Genomic DNA, 21,618 nt, shown 5'->3' on the forward strand with positions numbered 1-21,618 from the left:
AATCGGGTAACTTGGGCGCACAATTCTCCTGCACAGAGCTGCAGAGTAGGCACACACTGTCATGTGACAAATCTACGAGTGACCCGGAGCATATGAACGCTACGGGGAGACTCAGGGGGAGCACTTGCACACAGCAACCAATCAGATGACCGTTTACAAGTAACCCGAACTGGGGAAATAATACACTACAATCTGATCGGTTGCTATGGACAACCGCCGCGCCTTTTGCCGCATACATTACAGCAGTGCTCTAGAGCGTGTGCGCCTCGCCATGGAGGGCATGCTGGGAGTTGTAGTCCTACAACATGTATTAGCTACAACTGGCAGAGGACGGTAGAACGCAAGTCTGCAGCGTGTACATTTGCAGAAGTTGATGGACGAGGTGGGAGGGGACGCAGGCGGATATTTAGTATTCACAGTAGCGCTGGAGCATATGACAGGGTAGCGCTGCCATGTTGCTGCTCCCCGGGACTGGGCTCAGTCTGGTGGCCGGCTTCTGGTTACTCCTGGACGTGGTCTTCCTGTTGGCGTTGTTCTTGCACCTGCTCGGGGATTGTAGCAGGCGGCGCTCCGGCCTCTGTAATGTATTCCAGGATCTTATCCGCTATGGCAAAACCAAGCTAGGCAGACGTCCTGCCTGGCTGCGCCGGTTTGACCTGCCGAAGAGGTAAAATCCCGGAGCGGACGTAAAGCGCTGGGTCGTTATGACGCCCGCTGCGGCTTTGATGTGATTGGTCGCTGTACTCAACTCGTCCTCGTTTTCCGGCCTTTACTGTACAGGACGAGGCCCGGGCGGCGCACGTGTGGTGATGGAGTGAGCAGGGTTCCATAGGTTCCAGCTCCATCACCTACTACTGAAAACTGAGTTACATGTAACCTACCTTATGTGTATTATCATGACCTTATCAACATTCTTCTTGCTTCCTGACATCTTCATAGGCGCTGCATCTGTTCTTTTTGTCGTTGAGTGAACACTAGGAGTTGTATTAATGGGGGGAATATATAAGCCTTTCTATGCCAGTTCTGTGGTGTAGAAAAGTCACAAAAGGGACCAAAAATCGCAACTTGCTTTTCAAATTGTGACTTCTGGCCTTTTTACGCCGCCCTCTGCACTTTTGTTGAAAGGGGGACACAGCGGCCCAACAAATTTATTATAGTTTATGTCATAAAATTTTTTTACTCTGTGGTAGCAAGCTAGATGCCCGTGCTGGGCTCTGTACCTTGCCCACCCCCACCCCATCTCAATGATAGAGATATATATATATATATATATATATATATATATATATATATATGCTCTTCTTGTGGATGTGCGGTCCATGTCTAGTTTCTCACAATACTGATAAATCGCCTCCTTTTGTGGGGGGACGTGGCCCAGAGCCAAGGAGGCTTGGCACAGCCTGATGGCATGAGTGCTTTTGGGCCTCTGGGTTGCGCCCTCTGCAGGAGCGGTGGCAGGGGCCGCCATGCGTTGCAGCAGCCGATAGAGTAGGGACCCACTTTAAAGAGGTCGCCGTGAAGTGGCAAGTGGCTTATATAGTTTGATCAAAACGTTAACAAAGAACCTCATGTTTATAAACTATGCCGAGCGGCTCAGAGCAACGTATATATTGTGGATGTGCGGTCCATGTCTAGTTTCTCACAATACTGATAAAAAAGAAAAAGGATTCTCTCCTTACCACTCCTCTTTTCCATTTTTGGGTTCCCTGACTCCCTCAGCGTGCGGCGGCTGATACAAGGTCCTCACGCGAGGCAGCGTCTGGGCGCTGTATGTGGCGCAGCACTGATGACGTTGAGGCTACTGTAGATGGATTGTTGATCTAGGGATTTATTTTCATTGCCATATTGGAGCCTGGGAGGAATTCTTCCATAAAATTAGGAAAATTGACTTTTGCTTCATGTGAGTTTTGTCTTCCTCTGGATCAACATTGCAGAATAATAGGCTGAACTTGATGGACATACACTATATGGACAAAAGTATTGGGACACACCTCTTAAAGAAGCGCTCCGGGGATATATATATATATATATATATATATGTGTGTGTATAATCTCAGCGAGTATGACCTTATTTAGTTATTCCTTCCTGTCAGAATTCTTTTATTTGGGTCATGTGACCTCTTTCTGACCTGATAAAATCTACAGCAGTTAAAGGGGTTTTTCAGCCGATTAAATATGGCCATCAATAGCTGATGAGATGGGGTCTGACTCCTAGGAACCCCTGCCGATCAGCTGTTTTGAAGGGCCCACAGCCCTTCTTTTCTACTTGCTTACTGTGAATTGTCGACACGGATGTAGTGGCGATTCACCGGTATTGCAGCCTTCTCCCATTGAAGTGATTGGGAGGAAATGCTGCAATACCTGTGAATCGCCACTAAATGTGTGTTGAATAGTCACAGTGAGCAAGACGAAATTAAGGGGAAGCTACGCTAGTACGAGTGCTGCGGCCTCTTAAAAACAGCTGATTGGGGGGGTTCCGGGAGTCGGACCCCGACCCATCAGCTATTGATGGCCTGCCCTGAGGAGAGGCCATCATTTATTTATTTTTATCGGCTGGAAACCCCTTTAATGTACATAAGAGATAAGAGTCAGCCTCTTTACTTCCTTACTTATGGACTGTATCAAAAAGGTTCTCTTGATGAGCAGACACATCACTATAATACAGTTATAATGAAGGAGGCTGCAGATCAATCTCCTGACTTAGAACTGTGTGACAATTGTTACTAACTACTGATGAGCAGACACATACGTTTCTGTATCCTATCTGTGGAGAACCAGTTTGGTACAGACCATAAGTCAGGAAGTAAAGAGACTGACTTATCGACATTAACTGCTGTCGATTTTATCAGGTCCGTGAGGTCACATGACCCAACTGAAGAGAAGAATTCAGATAGAAAGGAATAACTAAATAAGGCTTCGTTCACATCTGTGCTAGGGCTCAGTTCTGACGTTCCGTCTGAGCTTTCTGTAGGAGCGGAGCCCTGACAGACGCAAATGGTGACGGATCCGATGCCAATGGTTTCCGTTTGTCTCCGTTGTGCAAGGGCTCCGTCGTTTTGACGGAATCAATAGCGTAGTCGACGTCGGAATGGAGTCCTAGCGCAGATGTGAACGAAGCCTTAGGTCATACTTGCCGAGTGTATATATTAGAAAAAAACAACTGAGTGCTTCTTTAACCATTGAATTCAGGTGCTTCAAAAATCCAGCACCTAGTCATGCAGTCGCCTTTACAAACATTTGTGAAAGAATGGGTCGTTATAAAGAACTACAGCGTGGTCCTGTAATAGGATGCCAGGTCGCTGAGGTGCATAGTGCATAAAAGCCGCCAATGCCCTGCCGACTCAATACCTGCAGAGTTCCAAGCCTCCTCTGGCATTAACATCCACACAAAAACTGTGCCCCGAGAGCTTCTTGGCATGAATTTTCATGGCCGAGCAGCTGCATGCCAGCATTACATCACCAATCACAATGCCAAGCGTTGGCTGGAGTGGTGTAGAGCATGCCACCACTGGACTCTGGAGCTGTGGAAACGTGTTCTGTGCAGTGATGAACCACCCTTCTCTATCTGGCAGTCTGATGGACGGGTCTGGGTTTGGTGAATGCCAGGAGAACGTTACCTGCCTGACTGAATTGTGCCAACTGTAAAGTTTGGTGAGTAGGGATAATGCTATGGGATTATTTTTTCAGGGGTCGGCCTAGGCCCCTTCGTTCCAGTGAAGGGAAAACTTAATGATTCAGCATACCAAGACATTTTGGAAAATTGTATGCTCCCAACTTTGTGGGAACAGTTTGGGGAAGACCACCAGCGTGACTGTGCCCCAGTGCACAAAGCAAAGTCCATAAAGACATGGTTGGGTGAGCTTGGTGTGGAAGAACACGCTTCCCTCAACCCCATCGAACACCTTTGGGATGAACTACAACGGGGATTGCGAGCCAGGCCCTCTCCTCCAACATCCGTGTTTGACCTCACAAGTGCTCTTCTGGATCAATGGGCAAAAATTTCCACAGACTCACTCAAATATTATAGAAAGCATTCCTAAAAGGGTAGAAGTTGTTTTAGCTGCAAAGAGGGACCAACTCCAAATTAATGCCTGTGGATTTAGAACGGTATGTCATAAAAGCTCCTGTAGGTGTAATGTCAAGGTGTCCCAGTACTTTTGTCCATAAAGTGTATGTCTTATCGGTCCTTACACACTATGATACTATGTTATGCGCTCTACATCACCTGGAGTTATTTCTATTTGGTATTTATATTTTACAGGTGGTTCTGGCATTTTTATTTCTTGTCTATAATCTGGAATGGAGCATTGCTGGGACTCTTGGTGCGGTCATTGCTGTTCGGTGTCCAGTTACCACAATGGATTCAATTGTTACTTACATTTTTCCACAAGGATTCCGAACAAAAATTATCAGGTGAGTGCAGCGTAATGAATCCTACTTGTCGGCAACCGGGATCATAAGTGTATACATACTGAGAAATGGCATTAAAGGGGTTTTCCCATCTGAGACATTTATGACGTATCCACAGGATATGTCATAAATGTAAAATAGATGCGGGTCCCACCTCCTATCTCTAGAACGGGGCCCCCTAAACCCCATTCTACTGCTTTGTGTTGTGGCTGATGCGTGTGATTCCCGACCATAATTTACGGAAACAGTGTAGCTACGTGGCTTCTGTAACTCATATAGTAGTGAGTGGCAGTTACAGAAGCAGCGTAGCATGCGAGCTACACTGTTTCCGTAACTACCATTCAGTTCTATGGGACTTACGGAAACAGCGTAACTCAGCGAGCTACGCTGTTTCCGTAATTCATGGTCGGGAATCACACGCGTCCACCACAACACAGAGTAGTAGAATGGGGTTTAGGGGGCCCCGTTCTAGAGATAGGTGCGGGTTGTTTCCACCTACCATTGAAATCAATGGGAGTCCATTTCGGCCATTTTTTCCATGGCAAATACCGCAGCAAAAAACTCTAAACAGGGCCTTTTTTTTTTTTTAATTAAGAGCTGTCGGGGACCCTAAACACAGAAAAAGTATAATGCCAACATCACACATGCAGTTTCTTATGCCAAAGCCAGGAGTGGATACGACAAGAGTTCTTTCTTTATACTTTTTATTTCTATTATATCCACTCCTGGCTTTGGCATAAGAAACTGCATTAAATGGCCTGTATGAATCTAGCCTAATGGAAACAATGCTTCAGCCAACCCTAGCGTGATACTCCAAGCATCTGCTGTGTCTTCTGAGCATAGATGCAGGCCGGCCAGATGATATCTGTTGATCTCCCAATCACTGTGGACTACAAAGGGTAGACTTTGGGGTGGCTGCTTCGTATCCTTCCTGCTTTTGTCCAGAATACTTTAACCCCTTTTAGGGCAACATAGTGTGGAGACAGGTCCGCGGCTTTGTTCGCCCAAACAGATCCTCTTTAAATGGGTTATGTGATTGCTCCTGGTGCTGCGAGGACCCCAATGGTCCGCTATTATTATTGAGGGAAGAACTCGCCAGTTGATCATTTCACTGCAGGGAAATTAAGTGTAAGGGAATGTTCACATGGTTATTTTCGGCTGTTTTTCGACCGAAAAATCGGAAGCCGAACGCCTCCAAACATCTGCGCAGTAATTTCAATGGGAAAAGCGGCGTTCTGCTCCGACGGGGCGTTTTTTTTTATGCGGCCGTTCTGAAAAACGTCCGCGTAAAAAAAAAAAAAAAACGCCCGGGAAAAAGAAGTGCATGTCACTTTTGAGCCGTTTTTGGAGCCGCTTTTCATTGACTATAGAAAAAACGCAGTGAAAAACGCTAGTTAATTAAAAAATGTCTGAAAATCGGAAACTGTTTTCCCTTGAAAACAGCTCTGTATTTTCAGACGTTTTTTGCTAAGCGTGTGAACATGCCCTAACACTTTGCCCGTATAAATCAATGGCCATCTATGAATTTACTCGGTCCTCTATAGCGACAATTCACATTTTTAGCATCTCTTCACTACGAAACTACTTTTTTAAGGGGCAATTGACTTTCTGACAACCCTTTGTATTGCCTGACAGCAGTGTTTGTGTCTGCAGGGCAGATCATAGCTAACAGCCGCCGTCTCATTGATCTTGGGCTACGTTCACACGATCTTATCGCATTCACATGCGTGAAAAATCTGCGTGAATCTGGTCCGTGTGGGTTGCGTATGCATCAGAGTGCTTTGCGAATGGCACACGTTATTCACGAAAGCTCATCTTTTTTTCTTTCAATTGAATTAATGCGCAAATTGCGCACCGCACATTGATGTGCATCCGTGTGCGGTGCATGGTTTTCACGCACCGATTGAATTCGATGGGTGCGTAGGTGCGTGAAAACGCACCAATATGGGACATGCAGTGAGTTTCACGCAGCAGACTCTCGATGCGTTAAAACTCACGCATATGTGTGAACGGCTCCATTGAAATCAATGGGTCCGTGTGGTGCGCGTGATTTCCATGCGCAGCACGCGGACGTTATTCACGTCTGGCTATTTCTAGGACTATTCTACTGTAACAATGTGTTCTGTGTATTCTAGATGGAGAACTGTCCACTCTTCTGGCTCTGTCCTTGCTCTGGATACACAGTCTCAGACGGCTGCTTGAGTGTCTCTGTGTGAGTATCTTCTCTGCTGGAGTCATCCATCTTGCTCAGTATTGTCTTGGAATTGGCTACTACTTTCTCCTTGGTATAACTGCACTTGATTATGCAAAGTTGGATAACAAAATGGGTAAGTGTGAAAAATGTTTTTGCAATATTCTGTGTCTGATGTTTTTATATCCTTAAAAGCGTTGCCAGCATTAGACAAACATAGCCGCTTTCTCCCCTTAACAGTGCCGCAGCTGTCCATGATTTGTGTCTGGTATTACATAAAATATCCCAAACAAAAGGTGGTATAAGGAAAAGAAAATTGTCTAGCAAAATGCTTTAAACTTCTCATACAGCATGCACCATTGTGATAAATTTGTGGCACCTTCTATATACCTTTTTAAGTTTACACTGTTTAAGACCGTATTAGTTAGGCTCCCTGCACACTTAGCAGATTTTCCGTCCGGATTTGCGGCAAGTGGATGAGATTTTAAAAAAAAATCTCGTCCACATGCTTCTGAAGAATGTTCGCGCAGATTTTCAAATATACAACATGCTCATTCTCTTCTGAATGTTCATAGCGGTTTTCACCTTTTCCAATATAGAAGGGGTGATAGCTGCAGATAACATGAGTGCAGTGCTGCTTCAGTGTGAGCAGCGCTGCACTCTCATGTCTGCCGGGGCTTTAAGAGACCTGGACTACACCCCCCCCCCCCCACTTTAGATAGTGCCGCCCACAACCCCCTGTAGATAGCGCTACCTAAGCTCCCTCTAGGAGCGGAATCCCCAGCCAGCTCTCCGGCCAGGGTTTCCCCCCCTTGAGGAAGCCCCCGACGTCTCTCCATCCCCGCTGTAAATAGTCGTCGTCCCGTCCCCCCCCCCCCCCCCCCCCATGTAAATAGCGATACCTAAACTCCCACTAGGAGTGGAATCCACGGTGTCAGATCACTCTGTGCTGGAGATTCCGCTACTAAAGAAGCCCCTGGCGTCACTATCCATATATGGACAGTGACATCAGGGGATACTCCTGGAGCGGAATCCCCGGCCACAGCGCTCCCCATGCAGAGGCTTCCGCTTTTAGAGGGAGCCCCTAACGTCACTGTCCATATATGGAGCAGAATCCCCAGCCAGATGGATTCCGCTCCTACAGGGAGTGACAGTGGTGGCATTTACTGGAAGGGGATGGCAATTACGGGGAGGGGGTGGTGCTATCTGCAAGGAGGGTGGTGCTATCTGCAGGGGGTGTGATGCTGTCTACAGGGGTTGCTATATACAGGGGGTGTGACGCTATCTACATGGGCACTATCTACAGTGGGAACTGTGGCACTATGTGGGCACTAGCACTATCTACAGTGGTATTGCGTCACTATCTACATGGGCACTGTGATGTTTTCAGGTGGCTGTGACAAAAAAAACCCTAACTAATAAAATTCATCCACTTTTTTTTATTTATTTATTTTTTTCACGTCCATTAAAAATAGATGGCAAATTTCGGTGAAAAACGGTCAGACGCCCGGGAAATGGATTCAAATTTTGAGACACATTGATGCAAAACAGTCATGAAAACCTGACTGTTGATGTGTTGTTAACTGCCCTTTTTTTCACGTGTGACTACAGCCTTATAGCCCTCTTATCTGCTCACAGCGATCCACGGTTTTTTCACATTTTTAGTGATTTGTCTGCTCATAATAAAAATTAAAAACATGGAATTAATTAAACTAACTAATCTAGAAAATGAAAGCCTCATATGTCTTGAAGAAAAACTCAGTAAATAGTTATGATATTCAAAGCTGTTGCAAAGATATTATCGTTTAAAGAAGTGCATATCAGAAAAAGGAAAGTTTGACCTGGACACGGGTATCAATGACCCTTGGTCATGAAAGGGCTAAGCCAAAACCAGGAACAGAACCTAAACAGAAGAAATATATAAAGGAAGGCCATATAGGTCTGCTCTACTGGATCCAATTCTGTTTTGGCTTAAAAAATAAATCTGCACTGTATGAACAACGCCATAATCTACCGCAATGCGTCTCTGCTCCAATTGACTACGATGCCCTTGCTACTGGTGGCTAAGCTAGGGATGCCATGGGAATTATACGGATGGCTGCTAAGTTTCTTGACTGACAGACATCAAGTGTTAGTGTATAAGACTAGGTATCTCCCCCAACATTGGAGCCTATGACGCAGTGGTGACGCATCCCGCTGTATGGCATACGTCACAGGCATCCGTTTAACGATACCCATAATAGTTTGTGGAGACTGGTGCCTAATAGTGGCATCCGTCACTCATACATATACATTATGAACGCTATTGAAAAGCCCATGACCTATACAATAAACGGATATCAATATCGCATGTGGGAGCCTTCCATAACATACATGACTTAATTAGTGATTTATTTTGTGCTTTGCGCTACCCTAGCTTGCATTTACATTGTGGATACACGGCTTGTAGATATATGGCTTGTGGATATATGGCTTGTAGATATATGGCTTGTGGCTTCCTCTTGGCAAACCTATTGCAGTCGAGAGCTCCGTATGTTAGTTAATATCTGCTATCGGGATTGTGAGTTTGTGTGTTCATTCCTCCAGATGCTGATTAATAGTGCGTGTCTCTATCTCCCTGCTGTTTTGCATGGTTAGAAGTTGCGCAGCTGGTAGGGGCACAGTCAGGTTGTACAAATGTAAAGAGCCATCGAGTCACTATATAAAAAAATGTAACAGTTGATTCAATATGAATTTTTCTAGAATCTTTAATAATCTGTCTTCTACAATTGACACATTTGTACCCATAGAATACACCCTGTAATGCACTTATTTCTCCTTTCTCAGTCACTGTTACAGACCTTCTACTGCAGCTTCACTGGTACCACGTCTTTGGGTGTCTACTGTATATCTGGGCGTCATTGCACCAGCACCGATGCCACGTGATTCTTGCTAATCTCAGGAAGGATAAATCCGGTAAGTCAATGTTTGTAATGTTATTAATAGTAAAGGGTCCTTCGATGTTTAGCCCTCACTGGATGCATTATGTTTAAGTCTTCTTCTCTCCTATTGCAGCCTGTTCCAAGTATCCACTACTCTGATTCTTCCCCCTTGTTCTTGAGTTCCGCTTCTGCTGTGAAATGTGGTTTAGTAGTATGTGTAGTACTTTACTAATAGAATCCGTTCTGTCTGGGGAATTATGGTTATAACTGGTGGAATAATAATTCACCAGTCATTTATTTTTCGCCCATACTGATTCTAGCAGTCAAACGGCCATCAGATAAGGAAACTACATGAGCAGCAATCTTTCCCATCATTGCAGATAAATTGTAGTGTACGCCCCTTTAACCCCTTAACGACCACCCACCGTCTTTTGACGTCAGGCGGTGCATGTACTCAGTCTACAGCGACGCCTTTTGGCGTCGCTGTAGTAGAGTGGGTTTAACGGCAGCCTGGTCAAGTCTGCACTAAAAACCGGCTGTATGTAACAGGTCCGGTTCTTAGTGCAGCCATCAGGACCTGCCGATTTCGTCGTAAGAGCACGTGACCGCTGTGACAGCCAATCACAGCGGTCACATGCTGTTACTGCGTACAGAGCCGCCGGGAGTGTCTAAATGACAGCTCCTGCTCTAAGAACGAGCTGTTGTTCTTAGAGCAGTAATCAGGAGCCAAAAGTATTGGTTCCTGATCTTTTGTGATCACTATGAGATCCAATCATAGTGATCACTACTGTAAAATAAAAGTAAAAACATGTATCTGTTTCTCCTCACTGTTCTAGCTGTGGAGAGAAACAGATACAAGTGTGTCAGTGTCCCCACACAAAATCACTTGTCCCTTACACAGTTTATTAAAAAAAAACACATTTTTTTCAGTATTTTATAGTATATACATATATATATATATATATATATAAATATATTTACTGTATATACTAAGAATCGTACTATAAACTACTTTCTTTTTAGGGTACGCTGTTAGACGGCGTGTACGCTGTTAGGCCTCATGCACACAACCGTAGCCGTGTGCACGGCCGTGATTTTCGGGTCGGCCGGCTGCGGACTGTCAGCCGCAGGCCGCCCGCAAATCGCGGGACATGCACATGGCCGCCACCATTGTTTTCAATGAGCCCGGACCGCAGAACAGGGCCGTAATAAGACATGCCCGTTCTTTCTGCGGTCCGGTCTCCCGGGCCGTGCAAGGACCGGAAAAACGACGGTCGTGTGCATGGCCCCATAGAAAAGAATGGGGCCGCAATTCTCCCGTGGATTTTCGGGGTAATTGCGGCCGCAAAAACACGTTCGTGTGCATGGGGCCTTAGACGGCGTAGGGTGCTGTTCTGGGCTTGGGTTTACGGTTTGTGTTAGGCGTAGAGTTTAGGTTTAGGTTTGAAAAAAAAAAAAAACAATAAAAAAATTTAATTCTTTTAGTGTTCTTAGTTGATTAGGCTTCATGCACACGACCGTGCTCGTAATTACGAGCACGGCCGGCCGCGGGCAGCCGGCCGCTTTTGCGAGCCGTGCTGTCATTATAAAGTATAGCAGCACGGCCCGTAAAATAGAAAAATAGAACATGTGAGAAAACGGGAAGGTACCCGTGGGTAACAGAAGTCTATGAACCCGTTATTGCGGGTCGTAATTACGACCCGCAATAACGGGTGTTTTTACGGTCGTGTGCATGAGGCCTTAGTTGATAAAAAAAAAAATTGAAACCGCTAGTTACATTTATTATTTGCGGTTTAGGCCTCATGCACACGACAGTAGCCGTGTGCACGGCCGTGATTTTCGGGTCGGCCGGCTGCGGACTGTCAGCCGCAGGCCGCCCGCACATGCTCATGGCCGCGGCCATTGTTTTCAATGAGCCCGGGCCGTAATAAGACATGCCCGTTCTTTCTGCGGTCCGGGCTCCCGGGCCGTGCACGGACCGCAAGAACTATAGTCTTGTGCACGGCCCCATAGAAAAGAATGGGGCCACAATTCTCCCGTGGATTTTCGGGGGAATTGCGGCCGCAAAAACACGGTCGTGTGCATGAGGCCTTAGACTGTATTATCATTATGGCTGACAGAAGATACAGCGTTGAGGAAGCCTATCAGATGCTATGCTCAGATACGGATTCTGCATCTGAAGTTGAGCTTTTAGGGTATGTGCACTCGTAGTGACCAAAAACGTCTGAAAATACGGAGCTGTTTTCAAGGGAAAACAGACCCTGATTTTCAGACGTTTTTTGAGCAACTCACGGTTTTCGCTGCGTTTTTTACGTCCGTTTTTGGAGCTGTTTTCATTGGGGTCTATGAGAAAACGGTTCCAAAAACGTCCAAAGAAGTGTCCTGCACTTCTTTTGACCAGGCTGTATTTTTACGCATCGTTGTTTGACAGCTGTCAAACAACGACGCGTAAATGACAGGTCATCTGCACAGTACGTCGGCAAACCCATTCAAATGAATGGGCAGATGTTTGCCGACGTATTGTAGCCTTATTATCAGACGTAAGACGAGGCATAATACGCCTCGTTTACGTCTGAAAATAGGTCGTGTGAACCCAGCCTTACTTGACAGCGAAAGTGTCGCTTCAAGGGATTCTATGGATATGAGACCCAGCACCAGTGATATGGGAGACGGCGCAGTTGCCACAACGTCCGTTCAAAGTGCAGCCCCTGAAATTGCACGACCCCACCAAACCGATTTAGTGTGGGAACCCACGAGTTTATTTTCTCCCACCATAAATGACTTTTTTGCTACTCCTGGCATAAGTCCCAATGTCAGTAATTTTTCACCACTAAATCATTTTAATATTTTTATTACGGACCAAGTTTTGGAACATTTTGTGCAGGAAACAAATTTGTATGCCAGGCAGTACATTGGCAATAAGCCTTCGTCACCTAATGCCAGGTTGTGGAATCCCACAAATTTCAAAGGGTGTCTCTCATTCCGTCAATTCATACCCTCAAAAAGTACAAAATACGGGGTAAAGATCTACAAATTATGTGAAAGCACTACTGGCTACACATGTGCATTTAAGATCTACGAGGGTAAAGACAGTGAATTTAATCCACCAGGGTGCCCTCCAAATATTGGTACCACTGGTAAGATTGTGTGGGATTTAATTGGCCCTTTCCTACACAAGGGGTATCATGTATACACGGACAGTTTTTATACCAGTGTGCCATTGTTTAGCGCCCTTCATTGTGCCAACATCGGAGCCTGTGGCACAATACGCAGGAATCGCAAAGGTTTCCCACGTCAACTTGTGGATAAAAAACTACGAAAGGGGGAGTCATGCACTTTTCAAATTGAGAAGATGCTGGCTTTAAAATTTCGTGACCGCAAGGAAGTCTACATGATCAGCACTGTCCATTCAAGTGCAACAGCAACTGTTAGAGAACGTGGGGCCTCTGCAGATAGACAAAAGCCTGTGTGTGTCATCGGCTATAACAAATTCAGGTTGCGATGCAGAACGCATTTGTCCTGTACAAAAAATCAGCGGGCAGGGCGACATTCTTTGAATTTCAGGAGAAAGTGATTGAAGATCTCCTATTTCAATCTGCAGACCAGAGAGTAGTCCATGAGTCAGAGGATGTACACCGACTTGTTGAAAAACATTTTTTACACCCCATCCCATTAACATCTAACCAAAAATACCCCAAAAAACGGTGTCGGGTCTGCAGCAAACGAGGACAGCGAAGGGAGTCACGATATTATTGTTCCGCTTGTCCTTCCAACCCTGGTCTATGCATAAGTCCCTGTTTTGTCCTTATCAATACACTATGGGCTTTATTACAGTTTTGTTCGGGTTTTTGGTGGACCTCTTACACCCGACAATACTTCTAGAAATAGCGACATTAATTTGGGGAGTAGTGGTCCTTTACTGTATCTATACATACGGTGTGGGACACTGCCCCTTTATATATTCTACAGGTGATTGGTTGTTTTGTGCACATGGCGGTTCCTACCTTGCCGGGCAGGGGCTTGTTATGGTGTACCGCGTCACTTGGCACATTCGTCCCTTATATAGGGATTGATGGAGCTAAAGAGACGTTGTATGACCAGTCACTTTGAATAATAAAGTCATTACAGCCCTACAAATTTTCTTTCATCCTGTGAACATGCTCTAGTTTTCCACATAGCTGGATACATTCTTCCTCCTTTTTTTTTGGATATATTGCCTTTTTCCGCCAACAGTTTAATACATTTTCCCACTCTAACTTACTATATATCAGAGCGGGTTGATATACATAATGTCTATGGACTGACATGATTTCAGGACAGCTGCTTTCTTAGCACGACATAGTCATAGGGTGTAGAAACTGTTAGGGACATCTATTTCTCAATCTAGAAAAGTAGAATCCTCCCATTTTCAAAGCAAAATGTGTGTCCTGAAAGCCTCCGGGTGCTCCCTTCCTTTTGGGTCCTGCCGTGTGTCCAGGAAACACATTAGGGCCACAATGGGGATATTTTTGAACACAGGAGGAAACAGGGTGATACATTTTCTGGTGCATTTCCTTATTCTCATGTCCTCTGTACAAGAAATCTGACCTTAAAATGACACATTTGTGAAAAAAAGTGAAATAAAATTTTCTTTCCACCTGCTTTGCATTAATTCCTGCGAAAACTGTGGGGTCAAAATACTTAGTACACACCTAGATGAATACCTTAAGTGGTCTAGTTTTCAAAATGGGGTCATTTATGGGGAGTTTCTATCTTTTTGGCAGCTCAGTGCCTCTATAAATGTGTAATGGGACCTGAAACATTTTCAAGCAAAATGTGTGTCCTGAAAGTCTTCGGGTGCTACCTCCCTTTCGGGCCCTGCCGTGTGTCCAGGCAACGCATTAGGGTCACAATGGGGGCATTTTTGAAAACAGGAGAAACAGGCTGATATAGTTTGGGGTGTGTTTCTTCATTCTCATGGTCGCTTTACGAAGAAATCGGTCTTCAAAGTGATACTTTTATATAAAAAGTGTTTTGTTTTTTTATTTCACCTGCTATACATTAAATTTAGCAAAAAAACTGTGGGGTCAAAATACTCACTACACCCCTAGATAAATACCTTAAGGTGTCTAGTTTTCTAAATGGGGTCGTTTATGGGGAGTTTCTATCGTTCTGGTAGTTCAAAACCTCTCCAAATGTACAGTGGGGCCTAAAACATTTTCAAGCAAAAATGAGACCTGAATGCCTCCGGTTGCTCCCTTCCTTTCGGGCCCTGCCGTGTGTCCAGGCAACGCATTAGGGTCACAATGTGGGCATTTTTGAAAACCGGAGAAACAGGGTGATAGATTTTGGGGTGCATTTCTTCATTCTCATGGTCGCTTTACAAAGAAATCGGTCTTCAAAGTGATACTTTTATGAAAAAAGTGAAATTATATTTTTTTACGCCTGCTTTGCATGAATTCTTACAAAAAAACTGTGGGGTCAAAATACTTACAACACCCCTTAATAAATACCTTAAGGGGTGTAGTTTTCAAAATGGTGTCACTTGTGGGGGTTTCCACCATTCTGACACCTATGAGCCTCTGAAAACCTGGCTCGGTGCAGGAAAACAAAATGTACTTCAAAAGTTAGGCCCCATGCACACGACCGTGCCCGCAATCACGGCCCGCGATTGCGGGCACGGCCGGCCGCTGACTGACAGCCGCATTTTCGGGCTGTGCTCCCATACAAAGTATGGGAGCACGGCCCGCAAAATGCGAAAGAACGGACATGTTCCATAATTCCCGGAACATTTCCACGGCACTGACACCCTTCCGTAGTGCTACGGAAAGGTGTCAGTGTTCAATGAAAGGGAATGGCTCTGTTTTTGCGGACCGCAATTGCGGTCCGCAATAACGGAGGTTTTTTGCTGTCGTGTGCATGGGGCCTTATAAAATCATTACTAAACTTGTAAGGCCTCATGCACACGACCGTGTTTTTGCGTCCGCAATTCAACCGCAAATCCACGGGTTAATTGCGGACCCATTCATTTCTATGTGGCCATACCCACTATCCGTGTTTTCACGGCTCTCCGCATGTCCGCACATCCGTGCCGCAGAAACTCCGGACATGTCCTATTATGGGCCGCAAATGCGGTGCGGACATGCCAATAGAAGTCAATGGGCCCGTGGAAATTGCGGATACACCGCCGTGTGTCATCCACAGTTTGCGGATTTGCGGATCATGTGACCTTCTAAAGGGGGTTTGACCAAGCTTTTGGCATCCTGTTTAAAAGACCTTTTTTTTTTTTTTTTTTTTTCATCCGCATTTTTGCGGATTACATACGGATGAACTGCGGATTACATACGGATGAACTGCGGATGACATTCCACGGAACACGGTCCTGGAATTTGCGGACCAGAAAAACACCACGGTCGTGTGCATGAGGCCTAAGTCTTCTAAATTGCTCAAAAAAAAATATTTTTTTTTTCAAAAGTGCTGCCAAAATAGAGTAAAGCGATGGAAATATATATTTAATAAAAAAAATTGTGCAGTATGTGTGTACATATGTGACATATTGCAGTTAAAAATAGGGAAAAATGATAATTTTTACAAAATTTCTTAAATTTTTCTATTTTTTCATTAATTTCCGCAAATCTTATCAGTCTACTTTTACCACTAAAATAAAGTACAACATGTGACGAAAAAACAATGTCAGAATTACTTGGATATTCAAAACTTCCGCTGAGTTATTCTCTGATAAAGTCACACATACCAGATTTAACAAATCTGGCTTGGTCATTAAGGTGTTAAAGAGGACACGTCCGCTATCCTGACATATGTTTTAGTAAATACTTACTTGTATTCCACATTAAATAACAATGCTCTAACATCTGCACACTTTTCAAATTTTTATCCTGGTGTCTCTTTTCTTTTTTAATCGAACAATTTTTTCATTAAACTTGGAACTTCGTTCCATTTTATTCAACAAATCCACGCTGGATCCAAATCCTCTTGTTTCTACATCTGTTCCTCTGTTATTCCTCCTGAAAAAGTATTAAAATAAATTGACAATTCATGATTTCCATACCCTTATCACACTGTCCTCACGGATTGGGCAATTTTAGAGTGTGTAGGGATACGCCCTATTAACAAGGCGAATGGTAACACCCAGTGGATGCCAAATATGTTTGATATGTTGGGGTGCCTCCTCTTAGACTCCCACCTATTCGTAGAATACAAGTCCCCTACTCCCCAGTTCAGCACTCAAGAGGAGACGAGGTGGCTGCGTACACGTGCAGCTATGTCTCTTATAGATTATGGGAGTTACAGAAACAGCTGTGCGTTTGTCAGCTCCCATATCTTACAATGAAGAAAGCCTCACAACCACCTTTAAACCTCCTCTTCTCTATGGATTGCCAACGGGGTCAGGGGCCACTATTCTTCTGATTTTAGATGGGTTTTCCAGGTTTGGAATATGCCACACAGTGCCCCACATAACCGCGCCAGCTCTTGCAGTGACCTCCATAGTAGCAGGTTGTGCATCCCTGCTTTAAAGCCCATCACCCGCTTCATGTATGTATTAACATAGTACTTCTCTTATATATATTTACATTACAATGACCTCTATTGCACAAATTCTGTTAAAATCGATAGACTGTTTCGAGTGTTTTTGCTTTTGAGTGGAAAATCTGCTTAAAATATCAGATTGTAATTGTTCTGATTTTACAGTAAAGTACTGAATTTCTTCACAGAATCTCATAGTTTGGATAACTGCAGGGGATGAACCGATTTATTGATATTTTTGGTGTTATGAAACACGTGGGGCGGTCATACTACTACTATAGTACCATCACACATTATTCTCTTTTCTGTTGCAGGTAAAATCTTAACCATGAACCATATAATGCCGTCCGGAGACTGGTTTGAGCGAGTATCCTGCCCACACTATTTTGCCGAGCTCTTGATTTACATTTCTATCGCATTCCTCTTTGGACTAACACATTTGACTTGGTGGCTGCTGGTTTTATTTGTTTTATTGAACCAGTCATTGGCAGCTATTTTATGCCATGAGTTTTATCATCAGAAGTTTGATTCGTACCCTGCTCACAGAAAATCACTCATACCATTTGTGTTTTAACCCCTTGACGCAACATGACGGCACTGTACGTCATGATGATGAGGGGGGGATTACAGCTGACAACTTGCACTAATTGCCAGTATCAGCGAGAACTGCCATCTTTCTGCTCCTAATAATCCCTGCCATAAGCGGGGACAATAGGAGCCAGTAAAAATCACAATATACTGGCAATATCTTAGAATTGCAGTGTATTGTAACAGCGATCTAATGATCAAGTCCCTTATGGGGATTTAATAAATAATGTTACAAGTAGTTTAATAAAGTTTTCAGTGTCACACAAAAAAGTTCAAAACAATCCTTTTTCCATTTTTAGTCTAGTCTGTGTTCACATCAACGTTGGTTTTCCGTTAATGGGTTCCATTGCAGCTTTCCATCGGAGGAACCCATGAACAGAAAGGCAAACGGAAAGCATAGCTTCCGTTTGCATTACCATTGGTTTTAATGGTAATGCTTCCGTTGCAAATGGTTTCCGTTCCATAAGGTTTCTGTTTTGTTTTTTTAGCGGAAACAATAGCTCAGTTGAGTAATGCAAAATAGAAAAAAAAAAAGAAACAAACAATAAATGCCAGAATTGCTGTGTCTTGGTCATCTTAGCTGTAAAAAAAAGAAATCGGTATGTATCAAAAACTAGTGCCAATAAAAACTAGTTTGTCCCGCAAAAAATATGCCCTCACACTGCTCACTCGACACAAAAATAAAAGTTCTAGCTCTCAGTTGTCGTTTTTACCACAAGGTAAAAATCGTAAATACTAAACCAAAAAGCAATGAAGGAATTGCAGTTTTTTTTCTCCCATTCCACCCCACAAATGTAATTATTTTTTATTTCCCTGTACATTATAAAATACTTTAAATGGTGCCAATAGAAACTACAACTCCTCCCGCAAAAAAAAATAAGCTTTCACACTGCTCCATTGATGAAAAAATAAAAGATATGTTTCTTTTAAGTAGGGTAGGACTGAATAGGCCATCAGTATATGATCTGTGGGGTCTGACACCCAAACCCGCACCGAGCAGCTGCTCCGGTAGCCTGCGGGAACCGGATGTCATTGTACAGTATGCAATGTACGGAGCCAGAAGCAGTTGGCTCCGTACATTGCATAGTGGCCGTGCTGCAGAACTGCAGCTCTGCTGCTATTCCGTGACAGGAGCCAACTGCTTCCCTGGCATGGACATCCGGTGCCCGGAGGCCACCGGAGCAGCTGATCGGTGCGGGGTCCGGGTGTCAGACCTCCACAGATCATATACTGATGCCCTTTCTGGTGGATAGGTCATTAGTTGTCTGGTAGTGGACAACCCCTTTAAGGACCACTGCATAAGGTGTTTATCTAAATGTACATTTAAAGGGCTGGTATAATAATGAGGTTCACTGGGCTGGTGTCATCCACCATTGCTACCTCCTTTATATTAGGGTTATGCCTACCCTTTTACCTGTATTACTGCTAACTATCTGCTTTGCCACAAAGTGTATCTATGCGGATTCACCACACAATAGTATAATAAAAGTAATATTTATTAATACAAACCACACTTCGATATTAAACACAAAATACACAACACAGTAAATATACATTCACACAGTACCATAGTACATACAATACTATACTAACACCCACCCACTTAAACACCTAAACATACATATAAGTTACAGTGCACTCATGCTTCCATGTCCCACCCCCACCTGACCCTGTCCCTGTAACTAGTGGGTTAAATACAAGGAGAAAGTTATAGAACCAGGGGATGTGCATGTAATATGAGGGAGAGATGTATGGGGAGAAGGGTAGGATAATGACCAGGGGAAATTCTCATTGTATAGGGTGAGAGAGAGAGCACATGGGGAGGGGGAGGATACTTAGCGGTGATCAGGAGAGAGAGAGAGATCCTTCTGTTCCGGGAGCAAGGAAGCGAGAGGCTGGGAGATGTAGGACTGTGGCCCTTCTTCTACTCTGTGCACTTCTGTATGACGTGACATCACATACTCATGCAGGAGGAGGAAGGTAGAAACAGCTAAAGGTCCCCTCTAGTTGTTGGAATGCATGGCTCCAGTCCCCCCGCTGAGTAGGGAGACAAGAAGATCTTTTGTAAGTGCTTCCTTCCACTTTCCCACAAGCATATGTGTGAATGCATTATATATACTATGTACATTAACCATCAGTGGCAATAGAGGAAAATATAGTCAAATAGTATCTATCACTTCTCTTAAAGGAAGGGTGTGGCGAAAAAATGTTTTTTTTATATCAATTTGCTTTTAGTGTTTTATTAAACATTTTTTTATTTATTTGTGTGTTTGTGTTTTACTTTTTTTTTTTCTAACTTTTTCTTCACTATGGGGGCTGACATTTTTTTTTTATCATCTCTGTATGTGTCGATTTAACGACACATACAGAGATTGAATACGGCACATACATCCCCATAGAGAATGCGAACGGGAGCCGTTCCATTCACTATGGGGTACGCCGTCTGTGTCGGAACGGCGCATGCGCCGCTCCCACACAGTCCAAATGGAAGGTCTTCGGCTGAGCGACATCCGGCGCCATTTTCTTGTGGACCGGAAGCCGCGGCCGGACAGTAAGATTACTACTTCCAGTCGCGACTTCCGGACATGTGTTCAGAAGCGAGCGGACGGACCGGAGGGAGCGGCGGCAGGAGCAGGTAAGTTATGTTTGTGTATGTTCGTGTTTTCGTGTGTGATTAACACTGTATGTAAACCTACTACACTGTGTATTCGCTCAAAAAATGGTGACACAGTGTAGGAGGTTTGAACATTCAATCCCCTCCTTTCTCCTGGCACTAGCCAGGATAAAGGAGGGGGGATTGTTTGAGGACGCTAGAGCGAGTGTGTCTTCTCCAATTTTGCAGCGTAATGAGGTTGCTTTACCACATGCCAATGCTGCAATTTTGGGAATTGCTCCCTCTAGTGACCAACAATGTTTAATCATTTATAAACTAACAGTTTAACTAAAAAAAAAAAAAAAAAATTCTAGCGACACATTCTCTTTAACTTGTATGTTTTAATAAATTCTTGCATTCCGCATAAATTAACCATTTTCGAGCATTTTTTTTCTTAGAGCTCTGCCTTGTGCTATTTCTCTGTTATTCCTTGTGGAAACGTATATGTATTAATTGACAACTGAGAATTACCATTGCCCTTGCCAATGGGGCGTATAGCACACTGATACTGTTTAATCTAAAAATGTTATTGTATAGGGAATGCAAAGATTTCATAAAACAGACATATGATGAGAGCTGACCGTTAAAGTGAGTACTCAGAAATCTGACAGGATAGCTGTTATGTGCCCCCTATATAATAAAAAAATCTCAAACTTACCATCATATGCACCTGTATTACATGTCCTAGTACTCCACATCCTGGCCACTGCACCAGATTGCCGCTACTGAGTGACCTCAAAAGCCTATGCTTGCCGACTTCAGAGGAAAGATTGTGCTGACGTCTAAAATTAGGCATCGGCATAATCTAAAACTATTCACACAGTCGGGAGGACTTTCCTATGTATACCTCCGAAGTATGCCATGCTACTCCATACAGTTAAAAAAATAGGTGTTCGGGCCAGACAGATGCGAAAAGGACACTCTTGGCATCCATCAGATGAGTGGGGTCCTATAAATATGTTCAGCGTATGCCCAAGGAGCTTTCCCAGTGCATACACTAAACAGACCATGCAAATGCAGTGTGAGTAGAGCCTTATGGTGTATATATCTTCATCCATATTGCTCATGCGAGGAAGTGGTAAACCTATTTCATAGCACCATGATCACTGCTGCAATCGCACCAGTGGCTTTTAGCCACTAGATGCTTCTCTAGCAGCTCATGATGGACTAATAGAGTGGCAATTACATATTAACATGAAGTGACTATGTTAAACAGTCACTTTGCATAATTAGGCTCCATGCACACGACCGTGCCCGGGACAGCCGTCTGTATTTACGTGCTGTGCTCCCATTATAAATTATGGGAGCACGGTCCGTAAAATAAAAAAATA

At 44.0% G+C, this 21,618-nt stretch overlaps 1 protein-coding gene across 1 annotated transcript; it reads left to right on the forward strand.

Annotated features, from left to right (window-relative positions):
• The first annotated feature begins 225 nt into the window (after positions 1-225).
• Positions 226-19,895, forward strand: SRD5A3 (steroid 5 alpha-reductase 3). Its single transcript, XM_075859792.1, has 5 exons — positions 226-667; positions 4,262-4,413; positions 6,546-6,737; positions 9,428-9,556; positions 17,361-19,895. The coding sequence occupies exons 1-5, from the start codon at positions 453-455 to the stop codon at positions 17,618-17,620; spliced, it is 948 nt and encodes a 315-aa protein (XP_075715907.1). The 5' UTR covers positions 226-452; the 3' UTR covers positions 17,621-19,895.
• Positions 19,896-21,618: the final 1,723 nt, after the last annotated feature.

This window comes from Rhinoderma darwinii, chromosome 1 (genome assembly GCF_050947455.1).
Source record: "Rhinoderma darwinii isolate aRhiDar2 chromosome 1, aRhiDar2.hap1, whole genome shotgun sequence".
Classification (NCBI taxonomy): Eukaryota; Metazoa; Chordata; class Amphibia; order Anura; family Rhinodermatidae; genus Rhinoderma; species Rhinoderma darwinii.

Coding starts and splice junctions, on each gene's coding strand:
- SRD5A3 (XM_075859792.1), top strand. CDS start 453: ATGTTGCTGCTCCCCGGGACTGGGCTCAGTCTGGTGGCCGGCTTCTGG. Junction 668..4,261: donor CGGTTTGACCTGCCGAAGAG/GTAAAATCCCGG, acceptor TATATTTTACAG/GTGGTTCTGGCATTTTTATT. Junction 4,414..6,545: donor TTCCGAACAAAAATTATCAG/GTGAGTGCAGCG, acceptor TGTGTATTCTAG/ATGGAGAACTGTCCACTCTT.